Source organism: Crocodylus porosus, unplaced genomic scaffold (genome assembly GCF_001723895.1).
Source record: "Crocodylus porosus isolate Cpor-Errol unplaced genomic scaffold, CroPor_comp1, whole genome shotgun sequence".
Taxonomy (NCBI): domain Eukaryota; kingdom Metazoa; phylum Chordata; order Crocodylia; family Crocodylidae; genus Crocodylus; species Crocodylus porosus.
The window spans coordinates 35959555-35985489 of record NW_017728914.1 but is presented as its reverse complement, the minus strand read 5'-3'; the positions used below and the strand labels follow the sequence as shown (position 1 = coordinate 35985489).

Genomic DNA, 25935 nt, shown 5'->3' with positions numbered 1-25935 from the left:
GAACAGAATTAACAAGGGACAGTCATCAGAGGCTGTGTCTACACTAGATACCAGACTAGCCTAATCTACTGTGCAGTAAACGTCACCGTCTACACGTGCAGGCGCTTACTATGCAGTAAATTGGTCTACTGTACAGTACGTTTACTACCTGCATATGAAGGTAGTAAATTGACTGCACGGTAAAGCCAAATAGCATTAATTGTACGTGTTGACACACCCTATGTGTACTAATATGGAAGAGTCTGGGGAGCACTGAATTCAGTGGTCAAAGTGGTCAATTCAGTGGTCTTCATTGATAAATTTGGGCATGGGGGAAAAGTGGAACACTACACAAATGTCACAGGGTCACCCTGGGATTCCTTGTACTGAAACATCATTTTACACAGAGGATATATATATATAATTTTATATATATATTTATATATATATATATATATTCACACACGCGCACGCACACACACAAAAAAAGTCTTTGATAGGCTTTCTGTGTTCTAGTAAAAATAGTTGGCAGCTGCTATCTCTGAGACCAGCCGTAGGCCCATGCGCTGCCTGCAGTGCCCACCGCGCATTGTCTCTCAAAGGCAGACGCTTGTATTTATCTGGCAGGTGGAGCTGGCCCCGGCCTGAGACAGGAATAACCTCCCGTTGGGACACACGCACAGCTCGTAGATTTTTTGCCTGGATCCTGCCGCAGAGTATAACCCTTGAGGCAATTTAGGTAGTTTGATTTTTGCAGAGTCCAATGTGATCTGAAATGTGTGTGAGAGGAGAGGAGGGGGGGAGAAAGAGAGAGAGAGAGAGAAGCAGTGTTAGGGATGAACCATACGTTTTAACCACGAGTTGTAAAAACTTTCCCTGGAAAGAGATGCTGGAACCGCTCGGGCAATTGGGGTCAGTGTGGAAATAGCGGCAGCTGCTATAACACGGGGTGAGCATATTACCTCTGTCTCCCAAGCCTCTCCCCTTCCTCTGTTGGTCCTAATCTTCTCCGGTGACCTTACTGGGTCAGCTGTGTTTGGGGTTTACCTGCTCGTCCTGTGCTGAACTGCCTGGCAACCCAGGGGGCATTTGCAGTATAAACGGCAATCACTGATGGTAGCGACATCTGCAGCTCTTAGGTCTATTTACAATATTCCAAAACCAAAGCACTGCACTGCACAGACGTCTCCCCTAAGGGAAAGGAGGGGAGAACAAGCACGTGGCAGACATGAGTTATGCCAACCAGTGCACCAGTGCAAAGTGCTCTGCTGCTGCATGGATAAATGCGGTATACTGGCAATGCGGGACTCCATCTAATGTCATGGGCTGCTGGGTGTGCTGGAAGAGACGGGCCTTAGGTGCATTTTAAAAGCAAACAAGTGTTATGCATGCTACGGCGACAGCTCCTGGGCTTACTTAGACCAGGGAGATAAGTATTAGGGCCAGCTTTGCTGACCCGGTCTGGGTTTGCACCCTTCAAAGGCTCACTCTTCTGTACAAGCAGGGCCTGGGATGATAGATCTGATCTTAAAATGTGATGCTTGTGACACAAAAGCCCCTGAGTACCTAGACCCAGCTCCTGCAAGGATCAAGTATTCATCTGTAAGTCCTTCCACTGACTTCACTGGGCGTTGGATGGGCCCCAGGGGAGGTTTCTGGGACTGGGTTTTTTGTCTATTCATTACATTGTGGAGTAAAAAAGGGGCATGAGGGCTGAATCCAACATCTATGCATATCTCCAAAGTTTCCTTGGAAGCCCATCTCTGGCCCTGGTTGCTCTGCTGGATCTGTGGCAAGGCTTTCTCCCACCTTGCCAACCCTTCCTTTCTTTTGGTAGTCACCGAATATAGCCACCAAACTCTTTTCCCCTCCAACATAAAGACATCAACCAGGCTACGAAAGCTTTGCTGATCAATACAGGTGAATTAAGCTCTTCTTAAAGCAGAATGCACGATGTAGGATTTAATTACGTAACCCGTGTAAATCTTGCTTTAAAGTGACAACAAAACAGAGAATTTAGAAGCCTTGTGCGGTCCAACAGCTGCATAAACCTGCTTGTACAACCGCCGCTACAACCCGAGCACTTTGAAAACAATTTGATCATCTTTGCTCTCTCCGTGGAGTGAAGCTGGTTTGCATAGGATGCAGTCAGGCCCTGCTACAGAAAATTAAACCAGTCAAATGCACCGTACCAGGGCTTCTAAACAGCTGGGCCCCATAGATTTGCCAAGCACGCTGGGAGGGGACGAGTCTCCCAGAGACCAGCACGCGGGTTGGCTTTGCAATAGTGTTTGCTCTCTCCTTCCCCTACCTCTCCATCTTTGGATTCCAGCCTGAGCTCCGTCCTGCACGTGGCTTCCAAGCTGCCGGCCTCTGCGTTGATCTCGATGCCTTTCGGAGCCTCCATGACCAGCGCGCGCGTAGGCGACTCGAGTCTGCAACAGAGTCAGAAAGGGATCATCCTGCCTGCTGGTGTTAAAGCTGAGGTTGTCTTCTCACAAGGCCTGATCCCCTGGTACAAGGTGCCTCTGGAGAGCATGGAGGACCTGAGCCAGAGCCCCACTGGGAGCACTGGAGATGCTAATGCACAACATGGGTATCGCTGTTGGTGGCAGCGATGTCCCAAGATCCATCAGCAGGTTGATCCCCAGGCAAGCTCAGGCATCCTTCAAATCACCCATACTGATGGCAGACCCTACGTCGACATCACACTGAGCGCTCACGCAGCAGCGTGCGTCCTAATGTCCATGGTACACACAATGCTCACTTAACCTTTTCAGCACCAAAGGCTGCGCTCATTTAACACTTGGCAACACCAGAGCAGATGCACGTGACAGCTTGCAAGGTTTCCAAGGGAGTATGGGAGAAAAGATGTTACTGCTTATGGAGTCTTTGCTCCCTGAGTTGTGTATGGACTGGGATCAGTGTGGCACTGGGCTCCCCTGCTCGTGATGGGTGGGCCACATATGGAGGTTGATGAGCTTGCTGAAGTATCAGGTCACAGAGCTGGTTCCTTTGGTTCAGGTAACTGAGGTTTGTGCTTTTAAGACTCACGGGTGTCAAGATCTACCCCTTTTGTCAGCCAAAGGCAACGTATTAAACCCCTCTCTCCCCTCCATTCAGCTGCGATACCTGCCTTCCTCCCTGTGCTGTACGGACATAGGAAACCCTGTCTTTCTTTAACAGCTCTCTCATCTGTTCCGCTCATTAGACCAAGCAACAAAACTTGATGCTACAAAAACAGGATTGTGACTTCACCCCATGCAAGTACCATCAAGGGAGCCCCCCTACTGATCTCGAAATCGTCTGGGCAGGCAGTAACGCCACTGCCGGAGAAAATGAACTAGCAAGTGCAGCCTGCAACTAGTGAATGTGCTGCTGGCAACCTTTTGTGTTTGCAGTGTCACTTGAGCTGTTTCTCTGCTCTTGCATATAGACCGATATAAAAGAAATGTGTGTTATTAAATGGGGCTCCTGCTGGTATTGAGAGAGTATTCATGGGGGGCTGAATACATTTTAGTGTGTTTATTGCAAGTCGAGAAGCCAATTCAAAGAAAAGAGGCTAGCACTGCCTCGGTATGACACTCTTCCAATTATGACCCTGCTATTTACTGATGTCTTTAGATCAGTGGTTCTCAGGCTTCTTTTCACCCAAGTTGGTGAAACACTGGAATATGTACGGATAATATAATCCAAGTGAACCACAGGCATGCAGCTAGCATCTCACCTACGACAGAGCAGCTTGACTTTCTTTGATGTCTTGGCTGTCTCAGTACATTTGTTGCCCTGCTTATCAGGTGGCTTTTCTATTCACAAGTCTACGTGAGATGCTTTACTGTGCAGTAGACTAATCTACTGTGCAGTAAAGCATCACCCCTTACATGTGCAGGCACAGTAAATTAGTCTACTGTGCAGTAAATGTACTACCTGCATATGTAGGTAGTAAATTTATTGCACAGTAAATTTACTGCACAGTAAAGTCAAACAGCATTAATTGCATGTGTAGATGTGCCCACTGAAGAAAAAATCAGATGAAAGCAAAATAGCATATGAAGACCGGAAGGATCAACTAACTCTTGTCCACTGGACTGACCCAAAAAATCATTATAACAAAAAAAAAAACCACAGGACAGCTGGCACAAAACAGGGAAAGCCGCTGAACAAGTGCCTGAGGAAGGAGGCTCCTTCTCCTTTCCATGCCTGACTGAAGACTCGGCTGACAGATGTTAGTTAAATCCACTCGTTCAGATGGCAAACTACTAAGCGAACATCTAACAAGGAGCAAACAGCCCCTGGGGAAATTTCAGCTGTTCATACCTGTGGAGGGGTTATAGGAAATGTGTCCCCACCTGGTCAAACCCTGCATGGATGAGAATAGGATTTTAGAAAGGCAGATGGTATAAACTCATGCTTTTTCAGAAGGACTCTTCTCCCAAGGATTTTTGCTTCATTGAGTGGGGTATCTGAACGGTACTGAAGCCTCTGCGCCTGTCTCTGTTCTGCTTTTCACCTGGCCTCCCGGCTCACAAAGGTTTTGTGACATAAAGATAATCTTTTATTGCAAGACGATACAACCATGATCATTACCTTGCTGTGAAGTCCTATGTCCAAACAAAGCACTCGCAATGTTTACCGTGCAGTAGCTAAGGGCATGTCTTTATTGCAGTCAAAGATGCAATGTACGCTGCTAACTTTAACCTATGTAGCTCTGACACAGTGGGCATGTCTACATGTGCATTTACATCCCGTTAAACTTACTGCGCAGTAAGTTACTGCACAGGAAGTGGGTTTAGGCTGGTGTCTATATGTGCAGGCATTAAAGCACAGTAACAGCGTGTGTGGACCAATTTGGGACTAAAGTTAGTTCCAAGTCAGTCCATGCACACATTGTTGCTGTGCAGCAAGGCGTCTACATGTGCGTTACTGCGCAGTAACTAATTGGGCATAAATTTGATACCTGCATGATGCAGATAATGCATGATGCATGTATCAAATTTACACTCAAGCTGGCATAAGTTGCCATATTTACTGCACAGTATACACATGCATGTGTAGACACCACCTGTACGTGCAGTAATTTTAGTTACTGCGCAGTAAATGTGCACATGTAGACACACCCATTAATGCCATAACAATAGCACTAGCTATTACCACTTCCCTACTATACAGGCCAAAAGATTTACACAAGATCCTTGGCAGGTTTTGTAGCTTGTGTGGACCTTCACGCTGTGGCTGCTACACTGATCTCAGTACCAGAGCCAGGCAGTTTAACGTAGCTCAGATATGCCTGTGCAAATCCCGAGCCAGGTCAGAATTACACTCCGTACTCTCAGGAAGTGTGCGGGCTAATTGTGTTGTGTTAATAGGAGAGAAAGCCACACAGAGTGGCAGTTTCTTTGCTCTACATTGCCCCAAAGCATTGTGGAGTCCCAAGGAGAACTGCTTTTAGTCAGGACAAGCTAAAACAGCTGCTCTTTCCTGCTTGAGGTCAGCCCATCGCTATTTCCACCCTTGGGCTGAGCCAATGTAGTCACTACGCTGCCCTAAATCATTGGCTAAGATGCCTACCATCATATTTCAGATGTTGAATGAATCAAGCTGCAGCCATTTCACTTGTCTGGAAATCATATTTAGGCCCAGGATTTGCAAATCCTTAATGAATGCAAATGATGTAATTGCCAAGCACCGTTCTTTCAGTGAAAAGAAACGTGCTCATGGATGGAATGGGGTTGTATTTTCATCCTCATCTTTGACGCTCGTTCCCCTCTTGCTTACCCCCATCTGAAGCTGGGGATGACTCCACTTGTCCGCAGAGGCTTTTTATCCCAATTTATGCCAGTACAGGTGACGAGGAAATCATCCTAATACAATTTCCTTGGAGTCTGCAGAGCGCAGCACTGCAGGAGGGTTATTTTAATGTATTTATTTCTAACTTCCTGAGTGAATCCCTCAGACACCTGTCTTTAAATCAGGAGCTGACAATCTATGCAAAACCAAAGAAAGCAGCTGAGGAGTTATGCTCCCGGGAGTTGAAGTAATGTTTACTGAATACTTTCATTTGAAGCGAGCAATTAATACAACACGCTGCTTTTAAACCTAATGCTGGCTTCCAGAGCAGAACCGACTGGGGGACAAACAATGAAAGCAAATGATTTAGCGACGAATGCGCTGTTCATTCAAAATGCATATTTTGTTTCCCTGTGTGGCTCTCTGGTTCCTGAAGTAGGATCTCGATCTTCCCAGCTCAATGTGAGCTTCAGCATACTTCAGTGGGGTGGAAGAGTGACTCGCAAAGCATCACTGGGCGCGTCTACACATTCATTAATGCACTGTAGGTAATGCACATTAAATCTAGTACCTCCATTGTGATACTCAAAAAATGTGCATTAGCCTATTTTAATGTGCATTAAGTAAAGAGCACAGGTTTTTTGTGATGCTTTAATATGCATTAAAATAGGCTAATGTGCATTAAAGCACACATGTAGACGTGCCCATGGTTTCCTCTCACTCTTACATAGTCCATCCTAGAGCTCTTGTGTTGGCAACACCTGGTTTTTTGTGGGGGGTTTTGTGTTGGGGGCTCTGGAGTGAACTCCCAGATTCTGGTTTTTCTTACTAAGGCTCACTTTGCTGACACAAAAAGCATTGCCCCAGTATTAAAACAGTCTGGTGAAAACACAACCTGGCCCAGAAATGCTACTTTCCCCTCCTGCCCTGAAGCCCCTGCTGTGCCAGTATCCCAGTAGACAGGCAGTAGGGACAGGGGCATGACAAGAAGCTACTGTTTGCAGCACCAGTTCAGCTCCTGGTGTCATCATGACTTCCCATGTAGTCTCGTGCAGTCTCTGGGGCACCCAAGGGGGTACGCAGGAAGCTAACAGGGAGGGAATGAGATGCTTTGCAAAAGCCCATCAGCTGCCTGAGTGCCACTGTAAATCAGACTCTTACCTTCTGCTCCCACCTGGGATAAGAGCACTCCCCTGCTGCAGCGCTCCCATGGACAGAGAAGACATGCATTCAAGGGTGGTAAGCAACCGGATGCTACAAGGATGGGGGTCACCCCGGGAGCACCTGAGAGGGAGTGAGAAATGCCCGGCGTGTGGCACCACCGATCTGTCCAAAGCTCTGCACCCAGCTGTTCCCTCCGCAGAAATCCCACCTGAGTCTTGTTACCTAGAGCCTATTCTGTCTGCACAGTAAGACATTATGATGTATGCCAGCAGCTGCTTTCTCTATTTCACTCCTGCTTGAGGGACCGTGCTAAGTGCACCACTTAACCCCCTTCAGTCATGTTTATCTCCCAGAGGTCTCCGATTAAAACCGATCAGGTGGTGGTAGTATCTCTGCATCTCCCAGCAAAGCCCTATGATGTTCACTGGAAAATCTGGGTGGGCGTGAATCAACCGGTGGGAGAGAGAGGGAGCAAAACTTCAAGTGCTGTCCCCGGGTTGCGTGGGAACCCCAGCAGTAATTTAGTGGAGGTCAGCTCATAGTTTGCGCCGCACTTCCCATGAGATTCACCTTCCTGCCAGGATTCTGGTTCTCATTTCCTTTGTCGTAAGTGGCCACACTATCTCTTCAGCTGGGTAGATGATATTTTTCTTCCCAAGCTGTCCCCGCTTCCTACCTTGCTTCCAAACCGCCCCATCCCCTGTGGAATAAAATACAGAATCACAGAATCATAAAAAATGAGGGTTGAAGGGACTTCAGGAGGTCACATCTAGTCCAACCCCCTGCTCCAAGCAGAAGAAGCCCCAACTACATCATCCCAAGCAACGCTTTGTCTAGCCAGGGCTTAGATACCTCCAAGGATGGAGAGTCCACCACTCTGGGGAGCCTGTCCCAGTGCTTCACTACCCTCCTAGTGAAAAGTTTTTTCCTAACATCCAACCTCAACTCCCCTTGCTGAAACTTGAGCCCATTGCTCCTTGTTCTGCCATCTGCCCCCACTGAGACCAGCCCAGCTCCATCCTCATTGCAGCCCCCCTGCAGGGAGGTGAAGGCTGCTGTTCAATCCGCCTCGGTCCTCTCTTCTGCCGACTGGATGTGCAGCATTGACCTGAGAGGGAAGCAGCCAGTATGAGTGTGTATAGCACTTGCAGGGGTGTAGGTTGTAGCCGTGTTGGTCTAAGGACATAGGCAGACAAAGGTCTTTGGGTAAATCTTTGGGTTCTTGGGGTATAGCACTTGCCCTTTCTCTTTCTCCTTTTGTGGGAGCTCCTGGGGTAACAGGAAGCCTGCGAGAGCACAGTTCTTGCAGAGACCGAGCTGTCACAGAGGACAGAGGCCTGGCACGAGGTATGAATGAACCTCAGGGGTTACACATGCTTAAGGGCCTCTGCCATAAGCACTCTCCAGCAAACAAGGAGAAACTCCGAGGGACTGAGAGTTTCTTGTCCCCTCCTGGGGTTTCCTTGCACGGGGAATAATCCTAGCTCATGGCATGGATGGAGGACAACCAGCTTGCTCTCCGTAGGTCATCAGCATAGGAAGCAGTGGTGTGGCAACACGAGTTAATTTAATTTCATTGAGAAACCTGTGGACTGAGAACAGAGCATGTACGAGTGCAGCTGCAGGCCATTATTTCTAATGGTTCTAATTATTTCTTACAGTATCTTTCTGACCAGCTATCCCATTTCATGTTGGGCATAAAATTAGCCGCTGTTATCATTGTGCTTGCTTATGTCTCCTACAATTGGTAAATTATGCTAGCAAATAAATACAGAGCAGCATCAATTTGCCAGCCATGAACCAGCATCTGGGGCTGAGCATTTGTGCTTGGTTTTAATTCCTTTGTTTTGCTGCAGTCAATGGGATTGCCTATTTAAAACGCCTCATTTCTGCGATCCCATTATTTCAGAGTTTCATAGCTGGTCGGGTCGGAAGGGACCTGAGCAGAACATCAAGTCCGACCCCCTGCCATGGCAGGAAGAGTACTGGGGTCAAACGACCCCAGCAAGGTGTTCATCTAACCTCCTCTTAAAGCCCCCCAGGGTAGGAGCCAGCACCACTTCTCTTGGAAGTTGGTCCCAGACCCTAGCCGCCCTGACCGTGAAGTCGCCTCCTGGTATCTAACCTAAACCTGCCCTCTGCCAGCTTGTGACCGTTACTCCTGGTCACTCCTGGCGGTGCTCATGGGAACAGGGACCCCTCCAGTGCCTGCTAGTCCCCCCGACTGGTTTGTAGATGGCCACTAGATCCCCCTTAGCCTTCTCTTGTGGAGGCTGAACAGGTTCAGGTCCCGTCGCCTCTCCTCGTAGGGCCTGCCCTGCTGCTCCCTGACCATGCAAGTGACCTCATCTGGACCCTCTCCAGGCTGTCCACATCCCTCCTGAAGTGCGGTGCCCAGACCTGGATGCAGTCCTCCAGCTGCGGCCTGACCAGTGCCGCATAGAGGGGGAGGATCACCTCCCTGGACCTGCTTGAGATGCATCTGTGGATGCACGACAAGGTGCGGTTGGCCTTCCTGACCGCGTCCCCACACTGCCGGCCCATGTTCATCTCAGCATCATTGATGACTCCAAGATCCTTTTCCGCCTCTGCACTGACTAGAAGGGAGTTCCCCAGCCTGTAGGTATGGTGCTGGTTCTTCCTCCCCACGTGCAGCACCTTGCACTTGTCAGTGTTGAATCTCATCCTGTTCTCATCCGCCCACCCCTGTAACCTTTCCAGGTCTGATTGCAGCCTGTTCCTCCCTTCTAGCGTGCCCACATCCCCCCATATCTTAGTGTCATCAGCAGATTTGAACAGGGGGCTTTTTACCCCCTTGTCCAAGTCGCTGATGAAGATGTTGAACAGCGCGGGCCCGAGCCCTGGGGACCCCACTGCCCACAATCCTCCGGGTCGAACATGACCCGTCCCCCACCGCTCTCTGGGTGCGGCCCTCCAGCCGGTTGACGACCCATCTGACTGCGTAGGCATTGACACCACAATCTCCTAATTTTTTAATGAGAATGGGGTGAGAGACAGTGTCAAAGGCCTTCCTAGAGTCCAGAAAGACTACATCCACCGCGACACCTGCATCCAAGGATTTGCTGACCTGGTCATAGGAGGCCACCAGGTTGGTCTGACAGGACCTGCCGCTGATGAACCCGTGTTGGTTGCCCCTAAGCATAATCTCCCCCCTGGCCCCTTGTGGACATGTGCCAGGATAACTCTCTCAAAAAGCTTGCCCAGGGTCGAGGTAAGACTGGCTGGCCTATAGTTCCCAGGTCCTCCTTCCTCCCCTTTTTTGAAAATGGGAGCCACATTGGCCCTCTTCTGGCCCCACACCAGAGCCCCACGAGTGCTCGTACGGCTGTGCCAGGAGTCATGCAATGACCGCAGCTAATTCCCTCAGCACTCGGGGGTGGAGATGGTCCGGACCTGCAGCAGGTGATGATTGGTATTGCCCAGGTGGTCAAGTACCTGCAGTCCCCTCACCAGGTCATGGCTTGTGGCCAGGATCAGGTCCCACAAGGCTGTGCACCTCCTGGGTTAGATGGAGGTCCTGTATCTCAGCTAGGAACCTACGTGCGCGGTCAGACCTGGCTGACTGCTCTTCCCAGGAAATGTCCGGGTAGTTTAAGTCACCCATGATGACCACGTCCTTTGGCTTAATTGCCTCCGTGAGCCAACCAGCCAATTCCTGGTCCAGCTCTTCTCCCTGGTTGTGGGGTCTATAGTAGAACCCCACCACCAAGTCCCTTTTCCCCCGACCCCCTTGTATACGGACCCAGAGCTCTTCAGCGTGCCCCTCCTCTGACCCAGTGCTGCTCGCTGAGGATGTGTATTCCTCCTTGACGTAGAGCACCACCCCCCGCCTTTCCTCCCTGTCCTGTCCCTCCTGTACAGCCCATAGCCCTCGATATTCACTGCCCAGTCGTGCGCTGGATCCCACCACGTTTCAGTGAGCCCCACTGTGTCCAGTTTGGTGTCAGCTAGCAGGACGGCAAATTCCTCCTGCTTGTTCCCCATACTACAAGCATTAGTGTAGGGGCATTTAAGGCCTCCTGAAGGTGTATGCACTGCCCCACAATCCCAGGACTATCTGGGCCCCTGTCTCTTACCTGGGTACTCCTTGAGCACGTCGTCAGTCTTGGCTGGGCTGTTCTTGTGGGCGATACTTGGTTTGGTGGTCCGAGGCTTCCTCCAACCTCATCCTCCCCTTCCCCCAACGAGCCGAGTTTAAAGCTTACCTGTCCCCGAGAGTGATCTTGGAAGAAAACACAGTGTGCATCTTCCCGCATCGATCCAAAGTTAATTTTACTGAACCACCCAGAAACCTGAGTGTAATTTCTGCTTCAAGAGAATCACATCTAGTTCTTTTTTGAAAGCTCTTACCATGTACGAGCTCTGCTTTTAATGGCAAAAAAAAGAAGTGGATGAGCCCAAATGGGGGTGGGGGGGCAGGACACTTCACAGACTCTTCTGCATGGTGTTCTCACTGCATTTTTGCAGCTGGGCATAGAGAAAGCAATAAGTTCATCCCCAAATCCTGTGATTTCCTAAAAGCCTCCTAACCCTCTGTCTCCTTCCTGACTGCCCTCTGGGCTCCCCAGCAGTGCATCTGTATTAATACTTCACCCACAGGAAACAAGCTAAAAACTTTGCTAATATTTGGATCAGGAAAGGGGAGAGATGGGAGATGCTGAGCTAACCAAAAGTAAAAGAAGCAGGGGACTAGAGAGCAAGATTTTAAAGGTGAAAAGGGTCAGTAGTGAGGAACAAAGACTAGCAGCTAAGACAGAAAGTTTCTCCCTACCCTTAATCTGAATATTGTATCTTCCAGTTCCCATGATGTACAATACTTGGCACAACGCAGACGCAGCGAGCGCGTTGCAAACACACAGAAGATATCGTGGTTAACAATAAAATATTTATCAATGTTATTTATTGCCGGCCATTGATACAAATCTCCTTTGCAATTATGTTCTAATGAAATGCACCAATTACTGTTTGAATGGTGACATCTGAGTGTAATCTCACTCAGTGGAGATAAATCTTACTGATGCAAGGTTTCCAGGGTCCCTCCTTGGACTACATTAATTACAGATGTAAACAAGGATATATTATTATCTTTGCATCCAACAATAAATCCTAGATCTCATTGTAACATGCTCTTCTGTTTGACAGTATTAATCACCATACAATTTCAATGTTTATGTTGCAAATCCATTATGCTAGTGACAAGTCTGAGACAGCTGCATTCCCTAGCACAGTTTTACGGCCCGCTGACGGAAAGCACGTGCAATTCTTAGTACGGTCAGTAGAGGAGGGTGCAAATGAAAAGACTTTAAGCTGCGATCCAGAAAACCTTGCCTAGGTGAAACCCCAGCAAGATCTCTCACATTACCCCTCAGTAGATGACACGGGTCTAATGACATTGTCTTGGAATACTAATATTTTGGGCCTGGTTTGAGCTAGCAATAAGTCTAACTCAAGGTGTGAAGGATGCCAAGTCTCTGCCCCTGTCCTTGGTGGTGCAGAACCTATGAGATTTTGTACCAAACTGAGCCAAAAGAAAGAGACAGGGGATTGATAAGCTAAGTTGCTCGTGTGTTTGAAGTTGTGCATGTGCTTCAGTGTTTTGCTGGACTGGGGCTCTCCTGCTTTGGTGCACGATCAGAGGAAGGATGCTGCATGCTTTAAAGTGCACCTGAAAAATGTACTTTGAAGCATGCACTTTGGGGCTGGGACACACACAACTGGTGAGGAGAGGCTGAGGGAAGCGGGCTGATTTAGACTGCAGAAGAGAAGACCGAGGGGGATTGAATAGCAGCCTTCACCTCCCTGCAGGGGGGCTGCAAACAGGATGGAGCTGGACTGGTCTCAGTGGGGGCAGATGATGGACAAGGAGCAATGGGCACAATTTGCAGGAAAGGAAGTTGAGGTTGGATATTGGGATGAATTTTCTCACAAGGAGGGTGGTGAAGCACTGGGACAGGTTACCCAGAGAGGCAGTGCAGTCTCCATCCTTGGAGGTTTTTAAGACTCAGGTAGACAAAGCCTTGGCTGGGATGATGGAGTTGGGGCTGGTCCTGCTTGGAGTAGCTAGATGTGACCTCCCGAGGTCCTGTCCCACCCTCATTTTCTATGATTCTGTGCAGGAAACCAGTGATTGTGCAACGTGAAGGCAGGGTAGGGTTGCACCTTAAAGACTAACTAAATCCGAGATGCATGCACTTTACATCTCTCTGTAACATGTGCCTCACCATGACACAGCTCTATTCAATGATTTCGTTTCATCCTACCTTTGTGCTCCTATATCTGTGCTTTTGTGTGTGTTGGGGATGGGAAGAAACACCCTTTCCATTTATGTTGCTGCATCTATTAAACTCTAACTGTTTTCCCCTGTGCCACAAATTTAATCTTGCTCTAATGTCTTCAGTCTCACTTTAAAACCAGCCCTTTCTCTTTAGCTCGCCGCAGCCTTTCTCTATAGAGATATTACACATTACAGATGCAATTCAAAAGTAAAATGCATTTCATTGCAAAGAGCATTATAAATCTGCTGCTGGTTTTTGCTAACTTCAGCTTAACACTGAAAGAGCCAATCTATTTATTTTTTCCTAACTTGAAAACCCAGCCACTGTTTTCAGTGGACTTTTCCAAAGCATAGCCCTTGCTTAAATAATACCCTCCTGACCACAGAAAGGACGGATACATCTTCTCTGTCACTGACTGGCAGAAGCAGTTGTAAACCACCAGAGCCTAGATGAAAGGCAAGGAGGGAATGGTGTTTAATTGCAACTAGTATGACATTTGTATATGCCTTAGCCATGGAGAGACTGCGACCCATTCCAGCTAGGAAGAATATTTCCATGCACTGAGGAGCTGCAAGGGGTTGCCAGTCCCTTCCTGGCAGGGTTGGAAAGGAGAGTCTCTGATTTTTTTTTATTTTTTAGGTAACAGTTTTATTTAAAAAAAACTATTTGGGGGGCATTAAGTGGCACTCAGTGATGCACTGCTTTTCTACTCCTCCCTGGAGAGTCAAGTTCCTATACATAATCCACATATCTAGTACTTAAAGCTAAACGTAAGTCTCCACCTTTATTCTTCTGGTGCACTTTAAGCTTTTGTAATGTTGCAGTAACTTACTCTTAAGTGGTGAAACCCCAAAAGCACAGAGGAAGCTAGAAGCACCAGCAACTGGTTCCTTGCTACAGACACTACGGTAGGGACATTGCTGAATAAGATGCCATCCTGCAGAGTTGTCCAAACTGCTTTAGGATTTCCTGAATGGTTGAATAATCTCCAGGAGGGTTTATACAAAGGCAAGCACAAGGCAACACCAGACAGAAGATGCTATCAGATTAACCTAGGAAGTCACCTCTAGTTTGAAAAATGATTGAGAAGGCAGGGGCTGGGTGGTGGGTGGCAGGGACTGGTGCGAAGCTGGAGATTTCCAGGGAAAGAAAGGATCAAATTAACATTAAAATAAGTGATTGAGAAAATTAAAACCATTTTGGACAATGAAAGATGCGGCTGATTGTAAATCAAGGAAGGAAGTGAATTACCATAGAAGTTGGGAGAGATGTGCAGTAAATTGAGAGATGGTTTGAGAGGCATGGCAAGTTCACGCGGGTGGAGAAGGGCCTCGGAGAGACTGAGTGAATGATATGGGTGATGGCACCTCCGCTCGCAGCTTCCCCGCGGGAATGCCTGGTGCACAATCCTCACCTCCAACACAGAGCTGTTTCAAAGAGTAGCTCCGTCTTGTGGTGCTGAACCTTTCCACTGTAATTAATAAACCTCCAAACTCATTATACAGCAAGCCTCCTAAAAATACCAGGGAACCTTTATTTTGCAAAGCCCAGCTGGAGCAGAGAGAAGAGGAGGATGCTGGTGGGCCAAATCCTCTGGGAGGGCAACTGGGCTGGGGTTGACTGCAGTGGCACTATGGAAGTTTGCACCTGCTGAGGACGCAGCACGTGGTTTTTGGTCACTGAACAAAGATGTCTCAATTTGGCAGCAATCCTACATGGGATAGACTGTTTGCAGGACAGCACATGAAGGTACAGGGAGAAACATGCTTCCTCTGGACAGCTGGCGTACCAGGGCTGGACACGTGCGCTGTTGGCACGTTCAGAAGTGACAGTCACTAGTTCACTAACCACTAATGATGCTGCAGCCCTCTCCCTGGTGCCACTAAGCAGACATTAGGGGCCTCTAAGTGTTTTGATTTCCTTACCAGCAAGAGCCACTTTGGCCTATGACTCTACTGCAGGCCAAGGTCTGGGATGGAAAGTCTCAGCTTGGGTCTGTGCTAATGAAGGGACTCAGTGCTGTGAAACCCCCTGCACCTTCGACTCCAGGGATGCGTCTTACAGCAGTTAAATAACAGGCTTGATGTTTTTCCCTTATGCCCTAAAGACTGCACACTATATTTGCTACATCAGCTCACAGATAAATTACTTGGGATAATGGCCGGTGTATTTTTCCCGTTCAGCTTCTCTGCTCCGGTTTGCTCCATTTGTTAATGCAATTTAAAAAAAAAAGAAGAAGAAGAAAATCCTCCCCTTTGAGATGCAAGTGCATTGATTTCACACCTGGGATAATCTTACAAAATGTTACGATACTGTAAGCGCCCTACTCACAAACCCAGCTTCAGAAGCAAAGGGCGGGCTGGGTAAGTTTCTAATTGCAGTTTAAAAGCTTTTAATTAAAAAGCATGAAACGGAGAGCGCTGTTTGTGCCTGAATGACGGAGGAGGCTGATGAGATCGGCTATTCTGCAGATGGGCTGTCATGAAGCAAGGTGGGAAACAGAGCTGGGCACAAAAGGCTCTTCAGTGGCACCAAGCACACCTCTTGCCATGTCACTGCCAGCAAGCTGTGAGGTCAAGAGCACAAGAAAACTGAGTGCATCGCAATGGGTTTGGCAGGGCTGGTGAGAGAGCAACGCATTTCATGGTACCAGAGGATGAAGGAGCTACGTGAGGCAATGGCTGATGCCTCGCTGGGCTTGTCCTTATGCAACCCCAGTGAAACGCACCCCTTTGCACAGGCACCGCACAAGGACTTTATGCCATGTTACAGAATCAGAAAATTCAGGTGGGAAGGGAGCTCAGGGGGTCACATCGAGTCCAGCCTCTGCTCCAAGCAGGACCAGCCCCAACTACATCATCCCAGCCAAGGCGTTGTCTACCCGGGTCTTAAAAACCTCCAAGGATGGAGATTGCACCACCGCTCTGGGTAACCTGCTCCAGTGTTTCACCGCCCTCCTCATGAAAAAGTTTTTCCTAATATCCAACCTCCACTTCCCTTGCTGCAGCCTGAGCCCATTGCTCCTTGTCCTGTCATCTGCCCCCACTGCTCCATCCTCTTTGGAGCTCCATCCTTTGAAACATCCCAGCCTAAAATGGGGTCACCTGTCAGTTCCAGGTAACCCCATTTTACACCGGGGAGGTTCAAAGGGGCCTAATGGAGTTAGGTACTAAACCTGGCTCAAAGTAAATAGGCTTTGGCAACTCATTGCCTTGGGCCCTTTTGAAAATCTGGCTGGAGCCCTGAAGTGGGACTTACATGAGAGGTTGTGGGAATGAATTTCTCCTGTGGCCCCTTACCATAGAGGAAATGTTACAACAGGCATCCATGGGAAGGTGTTCCCAAATGTGCAGAAGCAATGCTGCACCCCAGCTAGCGAGAGCCCATTAAACCAATATGGACCAACCTCTGCTGCAGTGAAATTCAGCACGACGCAGCTTCCCGAACTACCTTCCAGTACCATGCTTGAACATACCTAGTAATATTGCAGAACAGACAAGAATTGGGGCATTTGCTGAACATCATTTAGGCTCAAGCTAACCCCAAGATGGTTCAAAGCCAAGAATTCAATGCGAGGTGTGCAGCCCTTTGCAAATCCAGCAGCTGTTATCAATGGGAACTCGCTTGCTGCCTTCTACAATAGTATGGTTTTATCTCGGCGGCGAGCACGGTTCCAGTTATCCCTGTTCCTTCTTATTCTTTTTGAAAAGTATCACGGGGTTTTTAACCGCTGTTTGGACAGACACAAAGGAAAAGGGTCAGTAGTGTTAAAAGTCTCTTGTGGATGGTGCGCGCATTCAAAAGCACGGTGCAAGATGCTTCCTGGAACAATGTTTGACTTTACCTTTTCTTTGGTGCCTCCTAAAGGGATTACAATGAATAATAAATCACTAACCACAAAGGCAAGCGCAACACCAGCTTCGGAAAGGGGGAAATGCACTTCTGAAGGGCGAGGAGTTGCTGGCACCGCGTGCAAACAACTGCGTGTGCACACAGCAGCAGCTAGTGGTGAATCCCTATCATAAATTGTGGAGCCATGTACAGGCTTCCCTAAGTGGATTTGAAGAGGTTATTTAGCATGACAAATTGGCTACAACCTGATGGCTATTTCTGAAAACGCATTTACAGACCTTACGACACCATGATACCCCCGTGGCACAGCCATTCACTGTACAGGCCATTTATAACGATTCCACTGCATTAAATCTTTATTAACAATCTTATTGACTTTGGCTTTGGCTTTTGGTCCCCTTTTTTAATTAACAGCAGTAATGAGACAAGCGGCATCCAATAGCACTACTGACCACACATTTTGTCTTAGACCGGAGGTTTATTTCATGCAACTTCACAAAAATGAAGCCTGAATTGCTGTTTGCTAAATGTCAATTTTCACACTTCACCGAGCCTTCTCTGAAGCCTGTCAACAGCAAATCTGTGGGAATGAAGTCACTTTTCCCCTCTGATTAGAAATATATAGAGCCCATAACAAGGTTTCAATTACTTTGCATTATACAGAAGAAAATGCCATTTCTGTCCACGCTACACCAGTTAAAAGGGTAAATATGCATCATTTTTTACATTTACAGGGCACATTCTCCTAAGGGTAGCATTCCTTCTTCAGCTGTTATTTATATTTAAGACGCAATTGCAAGGGGTATAGCCACGTCCATAGGAACCAAGGACAGAAGGCAAGATGAGAGCTCATCAAATCCAGTCTGTTGCCTACCACAGGCAACAACCTCGTATACACTTCGTAGGGATGAACAAAGAGCTCGATCGGTGTCTTGCTCTCCCCACCACGCCTCCCAGAAAGCATTTCCAGAACATCTCTCCTCTGACGGGATGGCTAGAAATCTAATTTCCAGCCCAAATTTCTTCATACTTGACTCTATCCGCTCTCCATCTGCATCTCTAATGATCAGCCGGCAGATGCGGAGAAGTGCAATGAGTCAGAAAAGTGCCCCCCATCCATTTTAAAAGTGCCCATTATGACTACAGAAAGGGAGGCGCAGGACTCAGCTCTGGTGGGGGATAAAACACCCCTCCAGGGTCAGAGATTGGTAACCACTAAATCTGACCTAGTGCTTTCCACGTCCATTGTTAACTTACCCTGCAAAGCCAGAAAAACAAAATACAACCAACTAACCCAAATCCAGACCACCTGACAGTTAAAAGATCATAGTTTCAAAAGACTCGCTGGACTGCTGGCATAAAACAGGCTAGAAAGTTTCACCCAATAACCTGGTTGCAGTAGTCTATGCATCTGTGTCTTGCTTCGAACACCCAAGGGGAGGAAGATCGATCACATCCCTTGGTAAATTGTACCGATGCTTAATCGCCTGCTGTGACAACCTGAGGACTCTGTTTAGGAATGACTTATTCTCATGGAGGTTATGAAATTGCTGCATGTGGAAGAAGGAACCATTTCAAAGGCATTTTTGCAAGTTTAAGCTCCTGCTTTCAAATGCAATTGTAAGAAAAGAAGAAAGAGAAATCATGGTGCCAAGGAAGTCCATGACAAGGAGTTGCGAAGCCTTCAAGTAGTTGAGGTTGGGGCCAAAAGAAGTGCATGAAGGAGCAAATTTGGTCCTAGGCTTATGCTGACCCACTGAAATCAGTGGGATTGCACAGAAGGAACTGGGGTGAGACCTTCTCCCAACATCTCTTTTTTTAATGTAGCAAAACATAAAGATGCTAAAGAAATAGATCGCTTAACCTTACATCACTTAAAAAAAAAATCGATCTGGCCTCATGAATGAGAACATTAAGTGCTGAACAGTCTCATTGCTGCATGAAGGCATATTCAAGCTGAAACTTGTAAAAATGCAAAACCGTTTCAAGATGAAATAGGAGGTTGTAGCTAAGGAATTTGGCACTTGTTTTTGCATAGAATCAGATGGAAAAACTCGGGCTGGCAGGGACCTCAGGTACTCATTTTTGTCCCTGTTCAAGGTAGGATCACCCCTGGCTAAATCCTCTCATCCGAGTGCTTATCTATTTAGCACCCTGCTTGCACATCACAGGTCTGTTATTTTACTCAAGATTCAGCTTTATTGGTTTGCATTTCTGTGAGGAGTTACTGTGGATAGAGAAAGACATAAAAAGAAAACCCGGAAGGAAAACATGGTGGAATATGGAAGAGAAAAGAAAAGAAAGGGACCATGGTGGGGAGGAAATGGAGCAGACAGTGGAAGAGAGATGAAAGTAACCCTACATAAAAACAGATCAACCCATCAATGGGAAGACACGGCATCGACAGCCATTCTTTTCTTAAATTCATCGCTCCTTGTCTTTTGCTAGAAATGCACATTTTGTGCATTTATATTTGGTTTTTACATGTCATGACAGGAGTTAAACTGGTTTTAGGTAATAAAAAGGCTGTTGTTCATCTCTGGTAACTTGTGCAAACTAAAGCGGTCTTGTAACGTTTCCCAACACTCATTCGTGCATCACTATTTTCTGGTGCTAACTGCCCCAGCCGACGCTTGATGGAGGGATTCACATCGGTCTTCGCCTGATCTGCTGAAGGTTTTGTCACCGATGTTTTCCAGGAATGGAGCGGCACAAATATCCAATTAAATCCCGTTCTCTCTTCGTTTCCCTTAACTTCTCTAATATCTCTAATGAACTTCCCCAGCATCAGTGAATCATGATTTTTCTCCCCTGCCTCCTTTCATTTTCAGGATCGGGCTTTGATGTTTCCCAATGCCCAAACAAAAGTTTTCAAGTGCTGCCAACATCGACTCATTCATCTAGCTCTGGCTCCACTTGATAAAGATACAAAAAAATACGGTATATCTATTCTGCCGGGGAAAGGGCTGAGATCCCAGACCTGCCTTTTGAAAGTCAATGGCGTGTTTCCAATCAGTCTGCTCATGTATTTATTTTCAGTGGAGGGGGTGGGAGGTGCCTACTTCTCGTCTGTCCCACTCGGCCGTTCAGAGCGAGATGCTGGAGTAGCGACTTTGTTACGTGTTCGGCATGGAGAATCAGAGGCCATCAAGGAAAGAGCAGAGAGTCCTTGATTTTCATTCCTCCTACTCATCAGCCCGTCTCGACTGGGTGTCGCAGAGGCGCTCCCCGCAATTCCTGACCGCGTGCGCTCGAAAAGCCGGTGATTCGGGACCTTTGTGCGGAGGGGGATGATTTCACTGTGCTCCTTGTTAGCAAAATGCCAGCAGCACCCAGGTTTCAGTCCTTGACCTAGACTTAGTGTTTTTCAAGATTACACTATTGGAGTATTTTTTTTCTGGCGGCGCTAAAATTTCCTTTCCGTGATCGGTTGTGGGAGGACACTTGTTGATACTGTTTTATGGAGTAGACTTGTTTTAAGCAATCAAAAGAATGTACTAAAAAAAACCAAACCCCAAATGCTAACTGCATTCAAAAAGCAAAGCAATTCTTGACATTCAGCTTTGGGCCAAGAGCCAGTTTTTAAGAGTAGTTAGGAGATGAAAATAGGTACCTAGGAATTCTTCAAAAGTGTCTTAAGTCATGGAGGTGCCTTACAACCTTTGGGGCTCTAGATTTGTGAGGTCCGGTATTATCGTTTATTCGACCAACTGGTACAGCTGGGAGAGATCGGGAATAACAAGTGCTTTTCCTCAGGTCTGGGAAGGACGTAGACTAGCTGCTTATGTGATACGTAGCATGGCCTTTGGGCTCAATCTGCCGTGTCCGTGTGCCTTGTCTGGGCGTTTGCAAAGACTGCAGCTTTCAATGAAGTGCTGTGCCATTTGCTGGTCACCGCATCCGCACAGGGGCCGTCCAAGATATTCAACTCGTGAACTGCTGTTTTGAAGAGCCTGTATCCAAATCTCAGTCTGTTCAGCTTGACCTGAGCTCCTCTGTCAAGGTCGTGCCCAACGGGGGACCGTGTGGTGTTGGTATAAGATGCTGCAGGAATAGGTCTGACAGTTCCCGGCGTTTGGTTCAGCATCCCCAGTGTCTTCCAGGAGCTTGTGGGCTTCATGCATGAGTATTTTATGACCTTTAAGCCTCTTACGCCTCCATCTATGCAGGTCTTCAGTTAACAGCTGATGGAGCAGGTGATTTTTGTCATCTCTTGCCTCTATTGCCAGTAACGATGTTAGGGTCTGTCTTCTTATATCACTTGGTCAAATGCCAGGGAGTACAGGGAGTGCGTGTGTGTGTCTACAAGCTGTGCAGCCTGTTATGAGTCTCTGTGCACTGTTAAGCACAATGGTGAGCTTTTTTAGTGTGATAACTTCTGGACCATCCAGGAGCACAATATTCTGCAGGGCCATATACCGTCCTGAGTGCAGTGGTTGTGAGCCCTTTGATGTGGGCAGCCATGGCTAAACATCTCAAGGCAGCTACCCACGCAGAGATTTTATTGCTGACTTTCTGAACGTGATGTTTGTAGATGTCTAATGCGACTCCGAGGTAGGTTGGGTATGCTCACGGGGAAGGATGTGGTTTCCTACTCTGACATTCAGCGTGCTCCTGGCTCAGCAACTGTCCAGGTGGAAGAGTGATGATGCTGATTTATCGATGCTCAGCTTTAATTTTCAAGTTTGATCATGTTAATTCCTTGGGCTACTATGGCAACATTGTCAGGACGCGTGCATTGCTTAGACGTTTTATACGGAAAGTCTGAGATGCACGCATTGAAAAGTATCGGTGCTAGCCCTGACCCTGGAGGGACCTCGTTCTTCAAAGTTCATACTGCTTTTTTCTCCTTGGCTAGTAGTGAGTTTAAAAGATCTGCTGGAGATCATGTTCATGATGAAAGCACATAGCTTGCAGTCAGGTAGCATAGTGTGCAGTTTATCTTTGAGGCTTTGGTACTGTACAGCATCATAGGCAGCTGCAAGGTCGATAAAGATCGCTCTTGTTTTCTGCCTCGTTCCAAACCCGTTTTCTTTGTCAGATGTAAGTAACGTAGCTCGATCGGTGGTCGACCACTTTTTCGGGAAGCCAGCTCGTTCTTCTGGGAGCTGGGGATCAATGACGTTCTCTATTTTAGTCTGACTTACGCGCTCCATGAGTTTGTATGGAGCACGCAGTAACGAGATGGGGCGGGAGCTCTTTGGATCCTCTGGTGGCTTATTGGGTTTCGGCCTAGCAAGAACATCAGCTTTCCTCCAAATTTTTGCAAGTCCGAGATGCTTATACATGAATTTCCAAAGCCATCTTTTCATTGTGCTTCCAAGCTTGTTAATGAATTCTGGGAATATCTGAACTGGTCCAGCAGCCTTGCCAGTCTCGATCCCTTTAATAGCTGCATTGAACTCACCATCAGAGATGGAAGCAGTGAAATTAAGGTTGACGGTGGGTGATTTAAGTTGTTCACGAGTCGGGTCTAATCATTCCTGCCTGTTGCTTGCTTGGGTTACCGTACTTACTGTTGTTGCATAGTATTTTCACAATGGTGAAATGTCCTTTTTTTGGTGCCTTTGCTTATGAGGTGGTTAATAAATGCACCATGATTGTCTTCGCAAGTGGGTCATATCCAACCCTTCTGTGGGAGTGAGCCATCTCTCCTTTGTGATACTGTTCAATGTGAAAGCCAGCTGTTCTGTAATCCTTTTTACAGTTTCATCGCAACGCTTGATGATGTTACAGAGCTGTCTGCACTGCTCATCCCAGCACGGCACATAGAGGCTTCTTATAATCTCCAGGTACACGGAGTTTAGCTATTTCAATCAGGCAGTGTGTACATGCATTATAGCCTGGATCAATGTGGGTTTCTGATGGATCCTCTAGCTGATTTGCTCTCTCGATGGTCAGCCTTTGGCCAATCCACCCTTCAAAAGACTCATTTTGGAGCTGGTCTGGATGGTGTGGGCTGAAAAATTGTCTTGCCGGTGCTGATGAGTGAGGGTCTGTGCTGAGATGATGGAAACCTGTCAACTATTTTACTCAAATTGCCTTTCCACCAGGCGAGATCTGGGTTTGTCTGAACGTTCAAACATCCAGCATGGAGGGTACATGGCTCCTTCGGGTCATATGAGAGTTATACCATTCAGGCTTGCCCAGAGACACAAATTGTCTCCATTGCTACTATTAATGTTGACAATTGAAGTCGCCTGCATATAAGGTTGTCTGGTTGTAAATAGGACATGGCCGACAACGCGGCAGAGGGCAGCTTGTATATTTTGACAATGATTATGTCGTTGCCATTTAGTTGCAGAACAGTCGAGCTTTCCCCTTGCAGATGAGAAAGGTTGCTCTGGCTCGCCCTGTAGTCTGTATAACAAAGTTGGAAATGATAGTATATTGAAATTGGAAAAATCGAAAGTCCGATTGTCTTGGTAGTGACTTTTGCTTTACAGCTACTCACAGGAGGCAGCGCGAGAAGGTAGACACTGCCACCCCCTTTTTGCGGGTGACGATCCAGATGGGAGTTCTCCTGTTCCTACAACACAGCACGTAGGAGGATTTTATTTCCTCTCATGTCCACAGCTTGCAAGTCTTACTGCTTTCCTTTATAATTAAAGAGAAATCAGCACTGCACTGGCCGATGCCACAGTGAGATGACAGGGCCATTTGGCGGCTGGCAACTTTGCAAACAGACTGATGCTGGCCAGCTGCGATTCATTGAGGTCTTTTATAATTTGATCTTTATCAGCGTGACCAGCAGACAGCATTCCCACACCTGCCAGACAGATGCCTGGCATAGTATCAGAGGATCTTATAAGATGCATCAGTAACAACCTGGCTGTAATTTCCTCCTGAACTGGGAGGGCTTCAAAAAATGAAACTTTCTGTTGTTTGGGACATTTGGAAGTAACCTCGTAGCTCTGTGCCAACATCCTCATGCTGCACCTTATGAAGGGTGTTGAAGAATCCCATTTTAATGCAGTCTGTCCCTGCCCAGGGTGCAGAAATGGCTAGTAACGTTTGCCTTGCGTTTAATGCATTGCACAAGAGAAGGACGCTGCCTTATTCACTGAATCGGGGAAGCCTAGTCATTGGCAATGTGAGCTTTGTGACACTGCTCTGCAAAATGTAATGTGATCCTAGCTGGAGTGATCAGAGCAGCCCATAGATACTCGACAGCCTCCTTCTCCCCAGTACAGCCCAGTCATCCACAAGGCCCACCTTCTGCATTTGTCAACCCCTACCTGTACCAAAGCGCTCCCTCTTTACCTAGTGTAAGAAAAAGTGTTTAGGATTTCTTGGTGCATGTTGTCAGTGTTGTGGTTCACCCACAGTCTGTTGTACGAGGGAAGCTAGTACCATTATGGGCGTCAGGGTATTTTTCAGCCACTCTCCGAGGCACTAGCCGGGGACTTTGAGTGGGTTGTGCCAATGCTCCTGCTGGGACCAAAGCCAGAAATTCCTGCTGGAGGGTCTTGCCCCTTTGCTCAGGCTTACACCGATGCCAGAATTGGGATCCGGAAGGAATCTGTCCTCGTGGGCACATTGATACAGACCGGTGGGGTTTGCCTTCCTCCATAGTGGGGTATGGCCTCTACCTGACATCTCTCAAGCATATATTAACAACATTTGGCTGTCGTGGTTCCCCTGCTTTACCCGTGGCAGGTTAGTGTTGTGTCACTAAGTGCCTTAATCCTGAGACCTGCCCCCGATACCTACCAACGTGTGCCTCTCACTTTCCTGACACAAATAGAAAAAGCCCATTTTCCTGGTTGTCTGCTCTGCCAGCATCCCCCCTGCCCTGCCCATCTGCCATGTCATAAATACAGCCTGTAACGAACTTCAAAAGCTCTAGGGACATTAGCGGCACGGTAGGATGGCAGGCCTAGAAAATAATCAGAGCTGAACCTGGTGAGACAGAGATTTCCTTTTGCTCCACATTAAAAGAGTCAGGATTAGGGAAGGGATCCAGGCTGGAGAGCTCACTGGCGTGGCCAATATTGCCATGAGCTTTTGGACACAGGGAGGATGCTACGTCCCACCCTTGACTGACCTGCTAAGGAAGACCTGAGTGTCCCAAGTGTGAAGCAAGCGCCGAGCTGCTGGGCACTGGACCAGCCCCGGGGCTCTTAAATGAGAAGGTTTTGCCATCTCTTCCCCCAGCTGAAGCGGGCAAACAGAAGATTGCTCCATTCCCTATTTATTTTAGATGCCTTGTTTGGTCCTTTTGATGTCCAGTGTGATGGACTGGGGGCTGCCTTGTACTCACTTATGAAGCGCGGGTGCTGGCCTAGTTGTTTATGCTTTAGGATGGTGTTGGGTCAACACCCCTGGGAAAAGCAGGCAAGGACCTACCTCTACAGGGATCTACCTCACACGGCTGTTGTAAGGATGCATCATTTTTGTATCTGAACAATGGCTTGGGGATACAAGGACCTTCCTAGTGCACCATCATGTTGTGGCTTCTGGGGATTTTCCTGCAGGAAAGCTGAAGGCTCCAGGAGTTGGTCCAGCAAGAATAACAACACAAAGAACCTAAAAGCAGGCAAGAAGAGGACGATATTACCTAAGATGATTACCAGAGGCAGACATCTGGGATGAGTAACAGGGTTTCGTCAAGACAGAGGCATGATAGCTGTTTGCAACTAGCTTAGGGCACAGGGGACCATGGTAGGAGTATGTGGAAACATGAAGCCTGGCAACTCTACCATCAGGGGGTGGTGAACTCTTTGGCAGGGCAGGTCTGCATACAGACTTCCAAAATCCTCTTTTCCTGGGTGCTTTGCTTCTACTGTTAAACCAAGAAAGATGGTGGTTTTGAGAAGACTGATCGCTGTCTTGACGCTGGCCAACAAGGTGCCTG

At 47.6% G+C, this 25935-nt stretch overlaps 1 protein-coding gene across 2 annotated transcripts in view; it reads right to left on the bottom strand.

Moving 5' to 3' along the window:
- Positions 1-282: 282 nt before the first annotated feature.
- SGCD (sarcoglycan delta) overlaps positions 283-25935 on the bottom strand; it is a 241655-nt gene continuing 216002 nt past the window's right edge. For both annotated transcript variants that reach the window (XM_019535275.1, XM_019535276.1), the window contains exons 7-8: positions 2291-2414; positions 283-749 (exon numbers count right to left, since the gene is read on the bottom strand). In XM_019535275.1, coding sequence (XP_019390820.1) covers positions 576-749; positions 2291-2414 — 298 coding nt within the window. In that variant the 3' untranslated portion in view covers positions 283-575. The remainder of the gene's footprint in view (positions 750-2290; positions 2415-25935) is intronic.